Raw genomic sequence first — 22,011 nt, forward strand, 5'->3', positions numbered from 1 at the left:
TCAGGTTTTGAAACCCTTCTGCAGTGTAGCTTGCCATAGCCCCCAGCCTCATTTTTTCTTAGGAAACTCTTTTTTCCTCTATACATTTTTCTCTTCTCTCACTGCCTCTGTTCTACTTCTCCCTTCTCTCCATCTCCTTATTCCTTTTTTTCTCCATTCTCCCTTTCTCTTTTCTATCACTCTCCTCCTGTTTCCCGTTTCCTCCCTTTCCTCTTTTCTCTATTTCATTCTCTCCTTTTTCCTGCCTTCTTTCTCCTACATTCTCATTTTCTCTCCTTTCTCTTTCTCTTATCTCTCACTCTCTCTCCTTAGTCGTTCCCTCATTCTTTGGCAAGTCTTCCACCACAAAGAGCTACAAGAAATATTTTGGTACATACATAAAGCTTCATTATTTTATTCCCTTACTTTCTAATGTTTTGAATATTTTGTCAAAAGCCCTTTCTGTACCTACTAATATGTCTATCATTTTTGTTGTTTTTCTTTACAGCATGGTTAGTAAAGCTCAGAGATTTCCCAGTACTGAGCCAGCTCTGAGTTCCTGGTATAAATCCCTTTTGGCCAGTATCTGATTTGGGTGACATATCACTGTAGCCTCCTTGCCAGTACTTTATTTTAAATGGTTGCGTCAATATTCACTAGGGAAATCATGTTCCAGAGCAGTGATGGGCAAACTACGCCCGCGGGCCAGATTTGGAGGGGGGGGGGCCTGAAATGTTCTATCTGGCTGCACAACATTATTCCTAATCTGATGAATACAATGAGTAGGATGCAATACAATGAAACTTCAAAAGAGTTGCCTTAGAAACAGGCTGACAAATGAGCATTTCCTTTCCTTTGGCCCCCTCTTTAAAAAGTTTGCCCATCACTGGTCTAGAGCAGTGATGGCAAATCTATGGCACAGGTGCCAAAGATGGCATGCAGCACAATCTCTGTGGGTATTCATTCTTCCTCCCCACTGCCCACCCCCAGAGTTCGTTACTAGAAAGGTAGAGGACCTCGGGTGGAGCTCCTCCCTTCCCCCTCTCCACCATGCCTGATGATATTTTTTCACATCCCCCACCCCTCTGCCTAGCAGCCAATGGGGGCTCACAAGGGGTAAGGTGAGCAGCTCACAGGTCGCAGAGCTGGAGGGGAGCAGAACACTCAGGCCACTCCCTCCCTCTCTCTACATTTGCTGAGAATGTTCCTCACTTCACCCACCTCTTCACCCAGCAACCCAATGGGAGCACTTTCTCCCTCCCATGTGGAGCAAAGGGGGGGGGGGCCATAACCAGCATGTGGGAGGAAGGGGCGTGGCACATTATGTGGGGGTGGGACAGTCATTTCACTTGGTCTGGGATGTAAGGGGTAAAAATAAAAGGTTGGACTAAATTATTTAAAAGTATGGTCTCCAGGAATTTAATTACTCAATTCCAAATTATTTTATGGTAATTTATTTACAAAAGGAGAGTGTGAAAGTAAGAAAATCAGAGAGGATAGGGTAAGATATCTAACCTAACACACTAAGTATTTTGCTCTAGTTCCTGGCTCATCTAAGGGCTTCAGCCACAAAGCCTCTCTCAAGAAGGGAGGCCTCCCCTGAGGTTAGTCCCTTCAGAAAATCCAGGAAAGGAGTCAGTCTTTTTTCACTCACCCATGTGGTAGTTCTAAGGAGAAATAAAAAGCAGTCCAAGGTCCTCGGCCAGAGTTCCTCTAGGGTCCAGTTCAAGGCAGAAAGAGCTCCTCACAGGAAGTTCTTGCCACTTATAAAGACCATTCCTTTTGTCACTTCCTGTGCCTTCCTCCCACTTTATGTGTACCAATTACAGCTAAAACTTTGCTTAGGTCTGCCCAGGGTGCAGTCAATTGATTCTGATTGTCACTCATGTGCTATAATATGTGGGTCACAGACCTCCCCATACTTAAGTTTAAGTGGTATGTATAGCTTCTGGTGATTAAATCTAAAAATGGGCAGGGAGAGTTAATCCCATTCGCGGGAATTGGGGTGGGGGCAGGGCCCAGCACTTTGTCCCTAAAAGGTTCACCATCACTGGTCTAGAGTTTGCTTTCCCTTTTTTGGGGATCCAAACCATATTTGCATCACAGAAGGCATCTAAGAGGAGTCCTGCCTTACTGATTTTTTCAAATAGTTTTTATAGTGTTAGAATGAATTGGTTTTTCAGTGTTTGATTGAATCCACTTATAAATCCATTTGTTCCTGCCTTTTTTTCATTGATGGCTCATTCCATTTCTTATTCTAAGTTATCTCCAGGTATTCTAGTACTTCTATTAATCTGAGCTCTATCTAACTGTCTATATGCATATATTTAAATGTTTACCACTTCATTTAGAATTGCCAGTTTTATTGGCATGGTAGTTGGGCAATATAGCACCTAATAATTGTTTTAACTTAATTACTTGTGCATTTGCCCTTTTTAAATTTTTTATACTAGCAATTCTTTTTTAAAAATCATATCAACCTGTGTGACCCTGGGCAAGTCACGTGACCCCCATTGCCTACCCTTATCACTCTTCTGCCTTGGAGCCAATACACGGTATTGACTCCAAGACAGAAGGTGAGGGTTTAAAAAAAAAATCCTATCAACCAATGGTTTAAACTATTAGTTTTGTCATAAAATCAACTTTTACTCAATTTTTAAACTTTCATTGTTATTAATCTTTCCTTTGATTTTTCACTTCTACATTGGTGTTTAATTGGGAAGTCTGGGAATTTTCATAGCGTTTTTTTTAAGTTGCATCCCTAATTCATTAATCTATTCTTGTTTTGTTTTTTTAATTGAGGTAAGCATTTAGAGATATAAATTTCCCCCATAAAGTACTGCTTTGAGTACATCCCACAAATTCTGGTCTGTTGTCTCATTGCTGTCATCTTTAATGAAATTATTGTTTTTATGATTTGTGTTTTGACCCCCTCATTCTTTAGGATTAGTGTATCAAATTTCCAATTACTTTTTAACCCAGACTTCAAAGGTCCTTTATTGGATGCAATTTTTATTGCATCGTGGTCTGAAAAGAATACATGGACTATTTCTGTACTCGTTTGTGAGTCTTTCATGCTCCAATACATGGTCCATTTCTGCAGTGGTGCCCTGAACTACTGAGAAATGGTCAAGGAGTTGACCTTGGCTTCCTCTCCTCCTCTTCAATTTGTTGTTTTGTTTTCAGAATTTGTCCCTCATTTTCTTCATTATTTTTCTTCCCTTTCTAGTGATTCTAGACCTTTCTTTGGTTCTTGCTTTAGCCTTTCAGACTCAGGGAATGAACAGTGTTTGAGGCACCTCTTTTGGGCTCTCTCTTTTAAACAGTTTTTGATGGTGGGTTTTTGCTGTGACAGAATTGGCTCTAGCTGGGCCTCTGTCACATGTCCTGCCCCCAATTCCTTTAGTTCTCTGGTCCAACAGCAGAAAATGCCATCACTTAGCCTGAGTAGCACATTTTTGTTGTTACTTCTTTAGGCTTGTGGGGAGAGCAGAGAACAGTTGCCAACTCATCCAGTTTTAACCTTGTTTGGCCTTTTAGTGGCCTAGGCCATGGAGACAGATGAAGTTGTTTTTTTGGAGAGGCCATGAGAATCAAAGAAAAAGTCTCTTCCTCCACTATGAACCGTGAAAAACCCATCCATCTCCCAAATATTAAAGAGTCCTGGTTGAGTTTAAAAGATTCTTTATTAAAAGGGAAATGGTTGGACATGCAGATCAGAGTGGCTAAAGGAGAGGGTACAATGGGGCAGGGTTTACACCTTAAGGAAGATCAGTGTAATTTCAGTTTACCGACCAAAGAGGGAGGGAGTAGTCTTGGGAAGAGTTGGAGAGGAAAGATTGTCAGTCTCTTGCAGGGATAGGTAGAATACAGAAGCAGGATTTTTCAGGATTTTTAGAAGCAATGGTTCCACAAGGCTGGTTTAATCTGGCTTAGGCTGCTTGCTTCAGGTACTTTGTTATGGACAAAGGTCAGCCAGCAACCACCGTGAATGGCATCTGGGAGCAAAGCAAAACTTTAGCAAAGATGTCTGGGTAGTGAGCAACACTTTTGGCTTACAGCAGGTTCCCAACAGCCTCTCTACTGAATAATGGCACCTGTGTGGTAAAGGAGCACACAGAAAACAGATGTGTTAGTTTCAGGAGTAAGAAAAAAGATTTCTATACCATCTTGTTGGTTCCATTGCTCCATTTGGCTCATATAGAAAACCTAATACTTGAGGGTTTGCAAGCTCAGTATATGGACACTAAACACAGCCTCAGCATATGTTTGTAAAGTTATGCAAGCATCCATCATACTTACATACATGCCTGCCCTCAAGGAACATGGCTGATTCCATGTTTCCAAGAGCTGGAGCCTCACTGTATGCCTAATTTTACCGTGCTCAAAAATGTTCATTACATGTCTTCTCTATGCAAAATGGTCTTCGTGGACTTAATGGGCCTTTCTGTGCGCTCCTCAAACCCTGTCACTTGGGAATCTTTGGATCAACCTGCCCTTTAGAAATACTGTAATTAGGGGGCAGCTGGGTAGTTCAGTGGATTGAGAACCAGGCCTAGAGACAGGAAGTCCTAGGTTCAACTCTGGCCTCAGACACTTCCTAGCTGTGTGACCCTGTGCAAGTCACTTGACCCCCAATGCCTACCCTTACCATTTTTCTCCCTTGGAACCAATACCAATATTGATTCTAAGACAGACAGTAAAGGCTTTAAAGAAATACTGTACTTAGCTTGCCCTGGACTTTGTGCTGTGGTTCTCCTTGCATAGTGTGGCCAGACTCCAGGAGGGTTTCATGACTTGAAAGGGCTGAATGGATTACCAGGTCAGGGGAGAAGGCTGAGGGAGTTAAATTAGAATTCATCTACTCATGTCTCCTCTCCTCTCTTTTCTCTTCTGTTTCCTCTTTTCTCCCCACCCCCTTGCCATTCTTTTCACCATTCACCTCTACCTCTCACTTCCTCACATCTCCTTTACCCTTCTCCTCTCACCTCCTTGTAAGAATGAGCAGAGGAGACCCTTCTCTTCTTTCTCCCCCCTACTCTCTTTTATGCTAGTGGTGAGGAGAAAGGAGAAATGGGGATATCTCTATCTTCTCTCCCTCTCCCTCTAACAGTGAGGAAGTGGGTGGGAAGACAAATAAGAAGAGTTATAACAAGTCTAGGTTAGATTGTAAGTTATCCTATAAGTAAAACTATCTTCTCTGGCTCTGGGGAGATGAAGATAGAGAGAAGATAGTGAATGCAAAGAGATGATACAAAAGAGGCAATACAAAGAGAATAGTGATAGAGAGGGAAGAGAGGAAGAGGAGAAAAGACAGGCTTTGGAGATAAAGTAGGGGAGAAGAAAGAAGAGGGAAGAAAGAGGAGAGAGTATAATAGAGACAGAGGAGAGGAGAGATAGAAGAGACAGAAGAAGGGAAGCTGGGAAATAGAGATAGATAACGAGAAGAGACAGATATATAGAGGGGAAGAGAGAAGAGATAGTAAGTGTAGAAAATTGAGATGAGAAGACACAAGACAGGAAAGACAGAGGGAACAGAGATAGAGGAAAGGATGGAATGATAAGGAAGATAAGAGATAGCAGAGAAGAGAGAGAGAATAGATGGGAGTATGAAGATAGAGGAGAGGAGAGATAGGCCTTTTGATCTTCAAGATGAAGTTTATTACTATTTTTTTCTGGCTCTATGAAATTATTTTGGATTCTCTGGTATGGCACGGAATAGGTAAATTAATTTAGGTAGAACTGTCATTTATACTAACTTTCTGAGCAATTAATATTTTCCCTATTGTTTAGATCTTTGTGTGAAAAGGATTTCATACTTGTGTTCATATGGTTCTCGAGTTTGTCCTGGCAGGTAAGACTCCCTGGAGTTTTATACTTCGAACAGTTATTTTTGAATGGAATTTCTCTATCTTTTGGCTGTTGGGCTTTATTGGTAGAATAAAGAAATGCTAGTGTTTGGTGTGGGTATGTTTTATATCCTGCCACTTGGCCAAAGTTAATTGTTTCATTTAGTTTTTTTGGTTGATGTCTAGGATTCTCTAAATATATCATCATAATACCTGCTAAGAGTGCTAGCTTTATTTCCTCATTGCCCATTCTAATTCCTTGAGTTTCTTTTTCTCTTATTGCTGTAGGTTTCTACATTTCTAGCACAGTATTGAATAGTAGTGGTGCTAATGGGTATCTTGATTTTATTGGGTAGGCTTCTAGCTTGTCCCTATTATAGTAGATAATGTTTGCTAATGGTTTTAGATAGAGGCAATTTATCCTGTTTGGGCCAAAGACGAATCAAGAGGGAACCCGAGAATTGTCCTCTACAGGATGTCATGGAGAAAAGGGATTAGACTTCTTCTTGCCTTTCTTTCTCCTACCAGACTCAGAATACTATAGAAAGGAATATTTAAGGCTCCTCTTGTGTTATTCTGATTGTAGCACCACAGTACTTAAATTGTTTCTTTCTAGTTGCTTGTAGTATTTTGTCCTTAACCTGGGAGTTACAAAACTAAGCAATTATGTACCTGTGAGTTTTCCTGTTGGGGTCTGTTCTATTTTATCTTCCATTTTCAAAACTTTATGGCAATTTTCTTTCATAATTTCTCTAAACATACCGTCCAAACTATTTTTTATCATAAAGTTTAAATAGTCCAAGAATTGTTATATCTCCTCCATCTGTTTCCCAGGTTATTTGTTTTTGTGATGTGTTTCATATTCTCTTCCAATTTGCTTTTGTTTTATCTTGCTGAACAGACTTGTAAAATTCTTCTTTCTAGGGGATTTGAACTTTCCTTTTCCAAATAGCAAGCCCTGTACTTTACCCACTGAGTCATAGCTTTCTCTAGGGTCAAAGTAGGCTGCAATCTCCATCAACTGAGATATGATGGGGATTAAAAGAAGTTAAGGAGGGCATCTGGAAAATGTGTGATTGAAAACAGATGTTGTAAGATGACTGTGGTGTTTCCTCAACAGTATTCTGAATATGGTGTGAGAAACAGAGGCAGACTTCTAAGTATAGGAAAGGACAGAAATGGAGCTTGTTAGAACCAGATTTCAAATTATTCCACTAAGACAGGATTATGAAACTTATCTAGTACTGGAAAACAACAGAGAGTAAAAGAAGTTGCCAGTTTCCCTTTGCCCAACTCTAACTTTTAATGTCATTATTATTTAATGTGTTATTATGAGCTATCATATTTTTAATGAGTGGTTTTCTTTGGTTAGTTTTGGGGTCTCATTTTCCAATGGGTTGATCTTTCTTTCCTAATTTTCTTATCATCTTGCTGTCTTGAAAAATAATTATTCCTTCTAGGGGATTTGAACCATTTTTTCAGGAAGCAGGCCCAGCGCTTTACCCACTGATCCACAGCTTTCTCTGGGATGTGAGTAGGCTACAATTTCTATCAACTGAGAATCAATAGGGAATGAAAGGAGGCACTTGGAAAAATGTATGATAGAAAAGATGGGGTAAGTGACATTTGAAATGTTGCCTCTGATAATATTCTGAAAATGGTGGAGATAGCAATGCAAACTTCTAAGTACATGCAAGTAGGAGAGAGATGGAGCTTGTTAGAAGCAAACCTCAAATAATGAGAAAGTTACTTGAAAACAGGAGAGTAATTGTATCATTTGCAGTATCATCAGCAAAGAGTGATAGCTTTATTTCCTCATCGCCTATTCTAATTCCTTGAGTTTCTTCTTCTCTTATTGCTATAGCTAGCATTTGTAGTACAATATTGAAGAGTAGGGGTGATAATGGGCATCATGATTTTATTGGCTAGGCTTCTAGCTACTGCCCATTATAGATAATGCTTGCTGATGGTTTTATGTGGAGGTAATTTATTGTGTTTGGGCTAAAGAAGAATCAAGAGGGAATATGAGAGTTATTCTTTTTCTAAAGGATGTCCTGGAGAAGAGCAATTAGATTTCTTCTTGTCTCTTTTTTCTCCCATCATCCTCAGAATACTATGGAAGGGAACACTTAAGCCATCTCTTGTGTTATTTTGAATGTAGCTACACAGTATTTAAATTTTCTAGTTGTTTGTAGTCTTTTGACCTTAAACTGGAAGTTAAACAACTTAGCTCTAATGTTCCTGTATGTTTAGCTGTTTGGGGGTCTTTACAGGTAGTGATGAATGGATTCTTTCAAGTTCCTCCCCCAAGTAAGTGTAACTTGCATCCAGTCCCATATCCTTCTTCATATTCTTCAGAGTAACTTGAGTACTGCCTTAGTAACTTGCATTCTAGCCTCCCTAGCCTCTACTCAATTCCTCTACTCTTTTCAAGTCACTTGCATTCTTCTTTCTTAGTCTGCTCATGACTTGGTTTGCTTCTTAAAAGCTCCATCTCTATCCTATACTTAGAACTCACCAAAGAAAATAACTCATAATAATAAATAACATTTCCTATTCTCTTCTATTTTTTCCTCCTTTGGATTTGATTTTCTTCTAGTCTTCTTGAATTAAGAAGTTGAAGGCTTCCCCTTGTCCAATTCTGATTTTTAAAGATCTATTATTTTAAGTTATTTTGCTTTTAATAAATGGTTTTCTTTGGTGAGTTTTGGGATCTCTTTTTCCAATTGGTTGACCTTTCTTTCCTAATTTTATTGTATTGATCATGTCTTCCTGAAGTGTCTTAGAAAGTTCTTCTTCCCTTGAGGGGGGAATTTCAACTCTAGTCTTTCTGCTAGCAGACTCAGTGCTTTGCCCACTGAGCCACAGCTTTCTCTGGATTGAAAGAGGCTACAATCTCCATCAACTGAGAAATGATGGGATTGAAAGGAGACCATCAGGGAAATGTGTAATAGAGAACAGATGGGGCAAGAGACAATTGAAGTGTTGCCTCTGGTAGTATTGTGAAGACAGTGGGAGAAAGAGAGGCAAACTAAGTATCAGCAAGTAGGCCAGAGACAGAGCTTGTTAGAAACAGATTTCAAATTATTCCACTAAGACGGTATTTTGAAATCCTGGTCCTGGAAAACAATAGAGTAAAAGAAGTTTCCAGTTTCCCTTTGCCCAATTCTGATTCTAATAAGTTATTATTATTTAATGCATTATTTATTATGATTTATCATATTTTTAATGAGTAACTTGCATTCGAACCTAGTAGCCTCTACTCAACTTTTCTTTCCTAATTTCCTTGTGCTGCTTTTATTATATCTCCTCTTTCACCTACCAGGCCCAAAGCTTTACCCACTTAGCCACAGCTTCCTCTGGATTGAGAGTAGGCTGCAATATCCATCACCTGAGAAATGATGGGGATTGAAAGGAGGAATTGAGTAAAATGCAATTTCTAAGTATAGGCAAATTGAGCAAGATGGAGCTTGTTAGAGGTAAACCAACCTCAAATATTTTATTATATCTTGCTGATATAATAGAAAAATCTCTTAGCCTACAGGAAACTGTGTCCAAACTCTTTTTCTGATCATAATATTCAGGTAGTCTAAGAATTCTTATATTGTCTCTCCTTGATTTGTTTTCCAGATCACTTGCTTTTTAAATGTTTCTTATTCTTTTCTGTTTTTCCTTTATCTTGCTCTTCTTGAATTAATAAATTTTAATGATATTTATTTATTATTATCTTACTGAAGAGTCTTGGAAAATAATTGTTCCTTCTAGAGGATCTGAACTCTCCTTCAGCATCCAGGCCTGGTGCTTTATCCACTCAGACATAGTTTTCTCAGATACAAGAGTTTTCATCAACATGCAGTTTTCATCAACTGAGAAACAATGGGGATTAAAAGGAGGCCATCAAGGAAAAGTGTGATAGAAAACAGGTAGGGTGAGAGTTTGAAGTGTGGACAATGGGAGATAGGAAGGCAAATTTCTAAGTATAAGCAAGTAGGAGAGAGATGGAGCTTGTTAGAAACAAACCTCAAATAATGAGAAAGTTACTTGAAAACAGTAAAGTATTTGTATCATTTGCAGTACCATCTGCAAAGAGCAATAGTTTTATTTCCTCAATCCCTATTCTAATTCCTTGATTTTTTCTTCTCTTATTGCTGTAAGTAGCATTTCTACTACAATATTAAATAGTAGTGGTGATAATGAGAATCCTGATTTTATTTATTACATTACAGATAATGTTTGCCTATGGTTTTAGGTAGAGGCAGTTTATCCTGTTTGACCTAAAGAAGAGAAGAATCAAGAGGGAACAAGAGAGCTGTATTTTTTCTAAAGGATGCAACTGGTGGTCTTCTTCTTCCTACCATCCTCTGAATACTATGGAAGGGAACACTTAAGCCATCTCTTGTGTTAGTCTGATTGTAGCTGCACAGTATTTAAATTGTTTCTAGTTGCTTGTAGTCTTTTCTCCTTAAACTTTACACAACTTAACTCTGATGTTCCTGTGCATTTTCCTGTTGAGGTCTCTTGCAGGTGGTGATTGATGGACCCTTTCAATTTCTGCCCTCAAGTAAGTGTAACTTGCATACTAGCCCAATAACTTGTATTCTAACAAGCTCCATCTGTCCTACTTTCCTATACTTAGAAATCACCACAAAAAAACCTCATAATAATAATTCATTAAATAATAAAAAGTAACTCATGGTTCCTATTCTCTTCTATTTTTTCCTTTTTTGGATTTAGTTTTCTTTGTGTTAGTCTTCTTGAATTAAGAAGTTGCCAGCTCCCCCTTGCCTAATTCTGATATTTAATAAGTTATCTCTTATTATTTAATGAATTATTATTTAAAGTATTTTATTTTCTTTGGGATCTCTTTCCAATTCATTGAAGTTTGTTTCTTAAATTTATTGTATTGCTTTTATTATATCTTGCTAAAGAGACTTGTGAAAATAATTCTTCCTTCTAGGGATTTGAACTCTCTTTCTTCACCTTCCAGAGCCAGTGTTTTACCCACTCAGCCACAGCTTCTTCTGGGTTGAGAGTAGGCTGCAATCTCCATCAACTGGGAAACCATGGGGATTGATAGGAGGAATTGAGTAGAATGCAAATGTATGGGCTAGTAGGAGAGAGATGGAGCTTATTTGCTTTGGAGCAAACCTCAAAGAACTTGAAAAAACAAAGAATGCAAGTTAACTGGGTAGGCTTCTATTTCTCTTCAGAGTATTAAGAATCAACATCAGATGCAAGGTAGGCTCCTATTTTTCTTTTCTTCTCATTTTTTGTTGGTTTGTTTGTTGCCAAACCTGAGCATCAATCTCCATCTGAAGTAAAACTTGATTGATTGCAAGGCATTAAGGATACTATTAGTAAAATAACTTAACATATATATACACATTTATCTAAAAGGAAATGGTCTCTCCATTCCACAAACATTGCTGTGAACAAATGAAAATCCTCATACCTAAAAACAGATTACTATCGCATTATACAATACATTCCACATTAAGATCTAGCAAAATTTAAAATGATCTTGTCATTCACAGATATGGAGGAGAAGTGAAAAATATATACTTCTGCATGACATGGATGGGGTCTTATACAGCAGTGCTAATGATCTTAATTATATCAAATTGAAATTTATTACTAGGGCATGGAGAATAAATAGGAGACATGGTTGGCACTCTATTGGCAGCTGCCTTCTGCAGATTGAAACTCGTCTCTGATTGACTTGGAGCCCAGTCTTGTTACCACTGAGCTATGGCTTCCTACGACTGTAAGGACATTTCAGCCTCTACCTAAGGTGGACCTTCTTGGATTTAATGGCTGTTGAGGAAGTCAATGAGGAATGGATGACAGAAAACATATGAGGTAAGAGTTGCCTTAATAGTTGCCTCTAATACTCTACTGAGGATGCTCAGAGAAAGCGATGTAGGATACCAGTGAAGGCAGAGATGAAAGCAAAAGTTCAGGTGTTAAGGATGCCATTAGGAAAATGAATGATAGAAAAAACATGAGGGGACTATTCCGGAGACATTATGAAAAAGGCAAACTTCCAAACAAAGTAGGACAGGCACACACCTTACTAAAGCAAATCTCAAGTAATTCCACAATTCTACATTTACTCTACTGTTTTTAAATACTACCTAAGTATCCACCCTGATGAAACTTGGCTTATACTGGAAAACAATAGTCAATGAAGATATTAGATAAGAAACAAATGTACTAAGCCACCACTGCCTTGATAAACCCAAATTCTCAAACTACAAAGTAAAGGGCTCTCTGTTCCACAAAAAAAGGGGAAGAAGCATCTTAGCTTAAAATACATGGCTATCACTTTTCACATTACAGAAAAATGAATTCCAAACATTCACAAGATTATAAACATTTATAAAAAAAGAAAGTTTACATCTTTCACAGGTATGCAAGGAAACAGTACAAAATTTGCCAAGAAATTGATGTGATCTCAAAAGACAATGCAAACAAACTTAATTAGGTCTAGCTGAACTTTACTGCTAGAGAATGTAGAAACTCAGCTAAATAGAATACTCAGCTAAATTGCTATTAATAGTCAGCATCTTGCTTCCAGGGTTTGAACTTGGTCTGTCTGACTTAGGGTCCCATCTTATTACCCCTGAACTTTGGTTTCCTTCTAATTGGGATGTTTCAAAATCTCTATGAAAGTGGACCTTCATGACTAACAGATGCTAAGGATGCTATCAGGTAAAAATAGGATAGAAAACAGATAGGGGAAAAGATGGCTTAATTGTTCCCTCTGATAGTATTCTAAGGATACTAAAAGGAAAACAGGCAAGCTTCCAAGAAAAGTGAAGTCGGGAAGCTTGTTATAACCAAATCTCATTATTCTACACAGCTACCATGATAAAACGTATTGGGTACTGGAAAACAATAGAGTAAATGAGGAGAATAGATGAGATACAAATGTAGTAAAGAACCTCTGCCACTCGAAACACAAAAGGCCCAAACTATAAGGAAATAGTCTCCACATTTCACAAAAATTATTACAAAAAATGAAAACCATCTAAGCTAAAAAGAATTTCTATCAGCATCTTTCATATTACAGAACAATAAGTACCAGATGCATGAACTTCTCAAATGTTAAGTCATTTTAAAAATTACAAAATAGAAGATATTATCTATCACAGATATGAAAATAAAAGGGAAACATATAATTAAGAATGAAATAGATATGACTGAGAAGAGTAATGCAAAGTCTTAATTGTATAAAATTGAAAATTATACGAATTAGAACATGGAAAACTGAAATAGAAGATAGGGTAAATTATTAGAAATTGAAACTTTTATTATAGTCCGAAATCTATACAAAATCAAGACAAATAACTAAGATCAAAATCCATTAAGATCTCATTCTACATGCACAGAAACTGAAAAATGAGTAAAATAAAAAATTTTTATTGCTAAATCTGCACCATTTCCCTACATTGCATAAATTCACACCATCACAACTCATTCTTGCTCTGAAAAACATTTGTGTGAGTCATGACATTATTTTATACCAAACATTACCTCCCACATCAGTCTGGATGCATTGTACTTACTTGGCCACATTAGAGCAGTATTTCTCTTTGTTTCATTAACACTATTTATGATAATTCTAAGAAAAGTAGGAAAGTGTCTACATATGTTCATATAAGAATACTTATTAAATTATAGGGTTCCCTATTATGTGCAACTTTAAACTTGTACAAAGATACTTAGAATGCATTGGTCTCATAAGAAAAGGCTCAATCTTACTTGGTCAAAGCAAATCTTATATTTACAAAAGTTCTTAACTTAGTTAATTTTTTAAATATAATATTAACATCATCTTAATATAATTCATTTTCTTTATGATCCTATGCATTTTAATGAATCTGTGGTGTCCTTTCAGTTCTGTAAAGGTTAAAAAATTAATGGTTTGACTGAAATATATGAAAATTATAAATAATAATGCTGTCCACCATTTTACAGTATTATTGCTCAAAGTCAAAATGACTTTAATAGCTTTTATTTACAAAAGAGGTAGAAAGAGTGAAAGCAAAGAAATACAAATGGATAGAGAAGACATTAGCCTATTTAACTAAATATTGCTCTGGTGCTGACTCAGCCAGGACTTGTTGACCTTCAACTGGAATTAAATTCTCTCCAGAAGACAGGAAGGGAAAAGACAGCTATCCACTCACCCAAGTTCTATCCATGGGGCAGGTCAAGACAATGACTAAAACTGAAGGTGACTCCGCCTTGAGCTTGATCTTCTTGGAGTTGACTTCCCTCACCTCAGAAATTCAACATCTTTCATATAGACTTCTTGTCCCTTCCCCTTTTCACAAGGGCCAATCACAGCTTCCAAGTTACCTGGCATTGCCCAGGGGGCAGTGTTTGTAGGAACCACTCCTCACCTTCTGGAGAGGTGAATATTAAACAAAAGGAGTTCACAGATTCCTGGCTGATTGAATCAAAAAGGTTCACAGTTTCCTGAATGATTGAATTTCTAAGGGTGTGAATTCTCTGAGTATCTTGCAAGCTTCTCTACTAAATTGGGTGTTCAATCTTTTGTTGATTCAATTTAAAAGTAGGCAAAGAAGTTAATCCTGTCTTCAGACTAGTGAGGTACTAAGTAGGGGTACTTAAGTCATTGTTAACCAAAGTGTTAACTCAAAATAAACAAAGGAAATAAAGGATTCCCTTTCATAAGTGTAAACTCAGAGAGAGCAAAGAATTCCCTTTTTCAGTTCCCCAGACTACCCAAAGGAGGCCAGCACCAAAAAAGTACTTAAAAGCTTTGATTTGGAGTATCCATAAAGATCATGTAGTCCAAAAACTCAGGTGTGGTGACATGATTTAACTTTGGTTAGGAAGGGAAAAGAGTAATAGGTGGCATTTTCCTAAAGAAATAAACCTTTACCTCCCTTATGGAGCATCATATCTCATCATGATGAATACCTTTTTACATATAGATTTTTTTACTAAAAGACCAATTAATTTTTCCCATCATTATTCATTGAGATTACCCTATACTCTGGATGTGTGTACGTGTGTTTGTGTTTGCACAATATTGTTTTGGCCATTAGGTTACAAAGGGAAAGGAGTACAGGTGGCATTTTGCTAAAAAATGTGTATATACATCATGTGTTATATTCCATCCTATTTTGGCCATTAGGATCATATTCATATAATCTAATTTAGCAGATTCCATTATCAGAAATAATTTACATAGCACTGTAATTAATTGCCCTTCAAATACTGTATAGAAGTCACATAAACCTGTCTGGATCGTGTCTTTGTTTTGTTTGACTTTCTGGGGTGTCATAGCGTAGACTATTTCATTTAAGAAGCAGTTAATTTCCATTTTCATAAACCTATTGATGACTATACCCTCCCCACTTCATTCAACATCTTGACTGAATAGGATTTTTCTAATAATGACCCTGAGACAAAGGAGAATTTACAAAAGGAATTCGTTTAGCTCTTCCTTTGCTTATCATCACCACTCTCCACATTCCTTCACTTTCATTTGGATATCCTCCATCTATGATTCCTCATGGCCAAAAAGATGAGTTTAAATCTCTCATCTACTTTTGACCTACTTTGAGGAATTCTCTAATGGATTATTTCTTCTTTCAATGGCCCTCAGGTGAAATGAATTTTTTAAAATTGATTTGTCTGTACCTAGAAGCATGAAAATTTTGAGTTGACTGCTAAATCTTCTCTTGCCATACTGATTTATTTACTTAAGTTTAATTGCTTTTTTATTTGAGATCTGTCATAATGTGGATTTTTGTCTTTGCCTTCATAAATTGAAATCCACAAACTGCAAAGAAAGGATCTCTGGCCCACAAAAAAAAAAAAAAAGCATCCTAACTTAAAATAAAATTCTATCAACTTTCACATTACAGAGAAACGAATTCCAACTGCTGATTTACATAAAATCCAGATTTACATAAAAGAAGGTTTACATCTTTTCCACATATAGAACAATAAGGGAAACATGCAGAATATGGCTTAAAATTAATGTGATCGTGAACAAGAATGCAGTCTCAATTGGATAAGAGCTCATCTTTAGTACTAATGGACACAGAAGAATTTTTAACCTCAGACACTTCCCAACTGTGTGACCCTGGGCAAGTCACTTGACCCCCATTGCCTACCCTTACCACTCTTCTGACTGAAGGTAAGGGTTTTTTTTTTTTTAAAAAAAAGAATTTTTAAATTGTTATCATTGTCAGCAGCTGACTTCTACAGTTTTGACCCAGGTCTTTCTGACTTCTTATCACTGAACCATGCTTTCCTTCAGGCTACTACTGTGTTTAGATCTCTACCCAAGGTGAAACTTCATGGATTAAGAAAAGAAGAGGTATCTCAGGTATTTTAATTTGCATTTGTCTGATCAATAATGATTTGGAACATTTTTTCCAATGACTATATATAGCTTTGATTTCTTTTTCCAAAAACTGTTCATATCCTTTGACCATTTATCAACTGGGGAATGGCTCACATGCTTATAAATTTTACAAAGCTCCCTATTATATTTGAGAAATGAGACCTTTATCTGAAAAACTGTCTAAATGTTTCCTCCAATTTTCTGCTTTCCTACTAATTTTTGCTACATTGTTTTTATTTGTACAAGACCTTTTTATAGTAATGAAATGAAAATTATCCATTTTACATCTCATAATGCTGTCTCTTCTTTATTCATAAATTCTCCTATCCACAAATCTGGTTCTAATATTCCACGTTCTTCTAATATCTCCCTGTGTATGTACTTCATGTATCCACTTTGACCATATCTTAGTAAATACTGGAAGACTGATCTATACCTAGTTTCTGCCAGATTGCTTTCAAGTTTTCCCAACACTTTTTACCAAAGAATGAATTCTTATCCCCAGAACTGAAATCTTTACATTTGGCAAGCACAAGGTTACTATAATCATTTACTATCATGTACAGTATGTCTACTCTGTTCCACTGATCCACCTTTCTATTAGTCCAGTAGCAGAGAGTTCAGATAATTACTGCCTTATAATATTGAATATCTGGTATTGCTAGACCTCTTTCCTTTATATTTCCTTTCATTAATTCCCTTGATACTCTTGACACTATTTCTTCATCCAAAAGAATTATTATTATCTGTTGTAGTTCCATAAACTAATTTTTTTAGAAATTTAATTGGGATGGTATTAAGTAAATAGATTACTTTAGGTAACACTGTCATTTTTATTATGTTGGCTTTGCCCACCCATGAACAATGAATATTTCTCCAATTATTTATATCTGACTTTATTGGTATAAAAAGTATTTTTTATAATCATGTTCTGTATAATTGGAATTTGGGAGATGCCATTTAAACGTATATATATATATATATATTTTCTATGGACACGTGGGGACTATCAAACTACATTTCCCGTGGTCCAACGGGTTTCCGGTTTCTGGTTCTTTGGGCGTGGGGTCTCAGGCGTCCCCACGCATAGGACAGTTTAAATAGTAAGGTCTCTTGACCTTCCTGAGTGCTGGCTAGAAGATGGGCTCCGGTGGTAAATATAAAAGATAGGCGCCGTCTTATATATATTTTACCAGCATGGCCATGGCTTTAATTAAACTACTAATTTCTATATTTATATCAGTCTTTATCATTTTTAATCGTAACAATAATGGCAACCACACGGTCAAAATTCAAATTCTCAATTTTCTTGATAGCCTAAGAAGAAGCCATGCGGCTCTGGGACCCAGAGTCTCAGAAACGATCTTTTTCCTCGCCCAGTCCTCTCCCAATTTTCCCCAGCCTAGAGGCTGTTTTACGGGGAAGAGAGACAATGGTTTTAATTGCTGCTGGGCTGCGAATTATTTTGCTCAATGTCCCAGGCCTGGTGGCTCTTGCGGACACTGACGGACTGCCGGTGCCCAGCCAGTGTGCCTCTGCCGCCGCTTCTGACTCCTGACCTGGCCTCCATTCCTGCCATGCCCACCAGTACAGACCACTGCCTCACGTTCCTGCCTACTCTGATCTCCGCCGCTTTTCCTGACTCGCCAGTGCAGACCATTTCTATGGATCCGGAATCCTGAGATTTCCGAGGAGCGACCCCCGCCCTGACTTGCTGAGATCTCCATCTTCAGAGACTGCTACAGCTGCTGCCACTTGAGATTTGAGAAGTATTATCCTCCCCCCTCCCCCCTTTGGTAATGGCCTGCATTCTAGCCCTCCACGTGTTTCTCTAAAGACCTAATTTAGGCACCCCCCACCACCACAGGCTCTACACGTGGGATTTTCTACAAAACTGACCTAAGCTTTTCTCTAGCCCCGAGCCCACGTGGACCTAGTGTCTGAACCTTGAATCTTTCTTGTGATTAAGAACTGAACATCAGGGGAGAAAATTCACCCTGTACCTGCTTAGAACTTTGAACTTAAAAAACCCCTTATTTTTAAAAACCTCAGAACTCAGAGTTTTAAAGAGACTGTATCTTGCTGTATTTTGCTAATTAGTTTTGTGAATTAATCTTGCTTATTTCATTGATTTTCCTGTTGCACTGAATCATTTTAAGCTAATGAAATTTCTGCTTATGATTTTATTTTATTTTATTTATTTTATTATATTTCCTAATTTACTTAAAACTTACTGTATCAAAAACACTGCGGTTATAACATCTTATAGGAGCACATGTCTTTAAGTTTTATTCTGTCTTGGTAATGTATGGAACCTTGGAAGTTTCTATGCCTTGAGATTTAAATTGTAATTTTACAAGAGATCTTTCAACTTTTAATCTAGATCCTAAAGAATTGTTGTCTAAAAGGATAAGCTTATATATATTTTATTATAAGAGAAATTATTGCCTTAAATGGGTAGAAGCATAAAATTTCCTACCCGGGATTTTTTTTTAAACAGGAAGCCAAGGAGCTCCTGTATATTCTTATCTGAGGATAATTTCGATCCAGAAGATTTTTTAAATATCAGATTTTGCTATGGAAGCAATAACAGAGTTTGTTGAGAAACTCTTAGCCAAGATTTAAAAGTTGTAACAAATATATGATTTTTAAACATTCTTTATTGTTTTAAAATGTGCTATTAGAAATTATGGTACTCTATTTGAATGTGCATTGTGAACCTGCTATTTGTAAGATCCATTTTCTCTCACAAAAAAATCTCATTTTGGGTAACAAAACCCTTCTAGTCCTAAGCTATATATATATATTTGATTTTTAAAACATTCCTTTTTTTATTAGAGTGATTGAGTTTCCTTTTTTCTCATCTTGTACTGGAAGTACATATATAATCATTATTTATCTTTTTTTTTAATTTTTTTGTTTTACAGTGATATAAGATTAATGCAAATACCTGAGCCTATAGGACTGTGATTTAATGCCTTTCTGTCTGATTCCAGGAGAAGGGAACATGAGAGCTGTTAAAACACATGGTCACTTGACTAAAAATCTGCATGGCTTGCAGAGGTCTATGCCAATACTTTAGGGCTTGGAAATTGGGGTTTGAGTCCTGGAGTCCCAGTCTTTTCTAAAACTTTAGAGGACATGGGTCCCCTCAACTTAAATTCCTAGGCCAGCACCTGAGATTGGTTATTTATTTGGTTCACTTCCCTGAAAAGTTGATGGCAAATCAGATCAGAGAAAGACATTTCCCTTAAGTCCTGGCCCTAAGTGGGTAATAGCAAACTGCTTAAATCCCTTTTCATTGGGCCTTGTTTCAAAAACCTGTTATAAAGTTTATTTTCCTTATATTTTTTGCACATTTTACATTTCATTCACAAGTTAATTTTTTTCTTTTTTTTCTTGAATTTTATTCTTTTTATTTTGCCAATTGATTTCATACAACCCCCGGGACTCAGCCACTCATCCTTAGTTGACCTGAGGTACCCTTTTTAAGGAAAAAAGGTGTGTTTACAATTTTCCTCAGAGGAATGGGATGCTTAAGTTTTTTAAAATTCGATAATGTCAAAATATATGTATATTTAACTCTTTTAGGAGTAATTTCAGGGGGAAATGTATGATTCTCAGAAGAAAATGTATGTTTTGTAATCTATAATGTAAAGTTTAAATTCTTTTGAGAATAATTTCAGGATAAGGATCTTGCCATCTCCCCAGAATCCAGACGACGGACCTGTTTGATGAAGGCACCAAAAGATGCCTAAAGACCCTTCACTGGACCATGAAGATCAAAACTGAATTTTGGGGTGCAGTTGATTGAACTATGGGGAGTGGAAATGGAGTTGAATGCAATTTGTTCTAATTGTACACTATTATGCCAATAGGGGACTGCTCCCAAATTGTTTTTTTTGTCAATGTGGCTAATTTTATCCATTCGTTCATTTATTTCTTTTATCCCCAAATTCCTGAAAATTAGAAGTTGTCTATGTTTACAAATCCAGCGAAGAAAAAGAGCCAACCTTTTTTTGCTGGATCTCAAAGGGAATTGTATGATTGGAATTTGGGAGATGCCATTTAAAAGTATATATATATATTCTTTTCTTTTCTTTTTTAAATTTTAAACCCTTAACTTCTGTGTATTGGCTCCTAGGTGGAAGAGTGGTAAGGGTAGGCAATGGGAGTCAAGTGACTTGCCCAGGGTCACACAGCTGGGAAGTGTCTGAGGCCGGATTTGAACCTAGGACCTCCTGTCTCTAGGCATGGCTCTCAATCCACTGAGCTACCCAGCTGCCCCCATATATATATTTTCTATGGACACGTGGGGACTATCAAACTACATTTCCCGTGGTCCAACGGGTTTCCGGTTCTTTGGGCGTGGGGTCTCAGGCGTCCCCACACATAGGACAGTTTAAATGGGAGGAAAACAGAAAGGTCTCTTGACCTTCCTGAGTACTGGCTAGAAGATGGGCTCCGCATGGTAAATATAAAAGATAGGCTCGGTCTTATCTATATTTTACCTGCATGGCCATGGCTTTAATTAAACTACTAATTTCTATATTTATATCAGTCTTTATAGGAATACTCTCAGGCATTTTATGCTGTCTGTGGTTATTTTAAATGGGATATCCTTTACTATCTATTCTTACAAGGTTTGATGGTATACAGAAATGCTGATGATTTATGTGGATTTATTTTATGTCCTGCTATTTTGCTAAAATTTAGTTGTTTCAACTAGCTTTTTAACTGAATCTTTGGGATTTTCTAAGTATATCATCTGCAGAAAGAAATAATTTTATTTCCTCACTGCCCATTCGGATTCCTTTTTCTTATTTCTACTGCTAGCACTTGCTATTGCTAGCATGATATCAAATAGTAGTGGTGGTAATGGGCATCTTTGTTCCACTCCAACTTTTATTGGGAAGGTGATACCTTATCACCATTACAGATAATGCTTGCTTATGGTTTTACAGATTTGCTTCTTCTCATTTTAAGGAAAAAACTATTCATACCTATGCTTTCCAGTGTTTTTAATGTAGGAACAAATGTATTTTGTCAAAAGTTTTGTTTTATTTTTAAGCACTTACCTTCCGTCTAAGAATCAATACTATGTACCCTTTTTGCACCAAGCCAAACCATGATAAATTCTACTCCAGCCCTTTATTTTTACTTTGTATGTGTCTCTCTCTTTTTTAAATATATTTCTTATAAACAACATATTCTTGGATTCTGGTTTTTGATCCATTCTTTCCTCCTCCATCTTTCTTCTCTCCTTTATCTTATGGGAACGTGGACTTAAAAGTATTGCCCCAGAAGATGTTTTCTTTGTAAAATATCATTACTCCTTTCTTTTTGAAAGCACAAAAGCTCCAAAAAGACCATCCACAGTTTCCATGTTTTTCATATGCCACTTCCACTTTATTCGTTTTGAAGAGGTTAACACAGATAATGAAATCTCATTTAATTTTGACACCATCTTTGCAATTTGCAGATTTAGCCAGTGAAGAGAAAAGGTTTCTTCAGCCAACTTCATTACTCTTCATCACAAATTAAGAACCACAGACCTTTTAATGTTAACGGAGTGGAGCATCTCTAGAACACATATATACACCATGATTTTTGGAAGGTGGATCCTCCTTCGACTGACTCCAGTTGGTTTGTTTTTTAAAATTTTCTATAGCTGAAAGGTCTTGAGTGTAATAATAACAATACTATCCTGTGGCATGGGCTCAATTGGTGAATGTAGTTACCTTGAAACCAAGTTGTTGTTCTATATTTTTATCTCAAGGAGACATTAACTTT

The 22,011-nt window shown here is 37.0% G+C and overlaps 1 protein-coding gene across 1 annotated transcript in view; it reads right to left on the minus strand.

Annotated features, from left to right (window-relative positions):
• Positions 1-3,646: 3,646 nt before the first annotated feature.
• Positions 3,647-22,011, minus strand: part of CD99L2 (CD99 molecule like 2) — a 179,734-nt gene continuing 161,369 nt past the window's right edge. The window contains exon 11 of the mRNA XM_044682789.1: positions 3,647-4,076. Coding sequence (XP_044538724.1) covers positions 4,060-4,076 — 17 coding nt within the window. The 3' untranslated portion in view covers positions 3,647-4,059. The remainder of the gene's footprint in view (positions 4,077-22,011) is intronic.

Source organism: Gracilinanus agilis, chromosome X (assembly GCF_016433145.1).
Source record: "Gracilinanus agilis isolate LMUSP501 chromosome X, AgileGrace, whole genome shotgun sequence".
Taxonomy (NCBI): Eukaryota; Metazoa; Chordata; class Mammalia; order Didelphimorphia; family Didelphidae; genus Gracilinanus; species Gracilinanus agilis.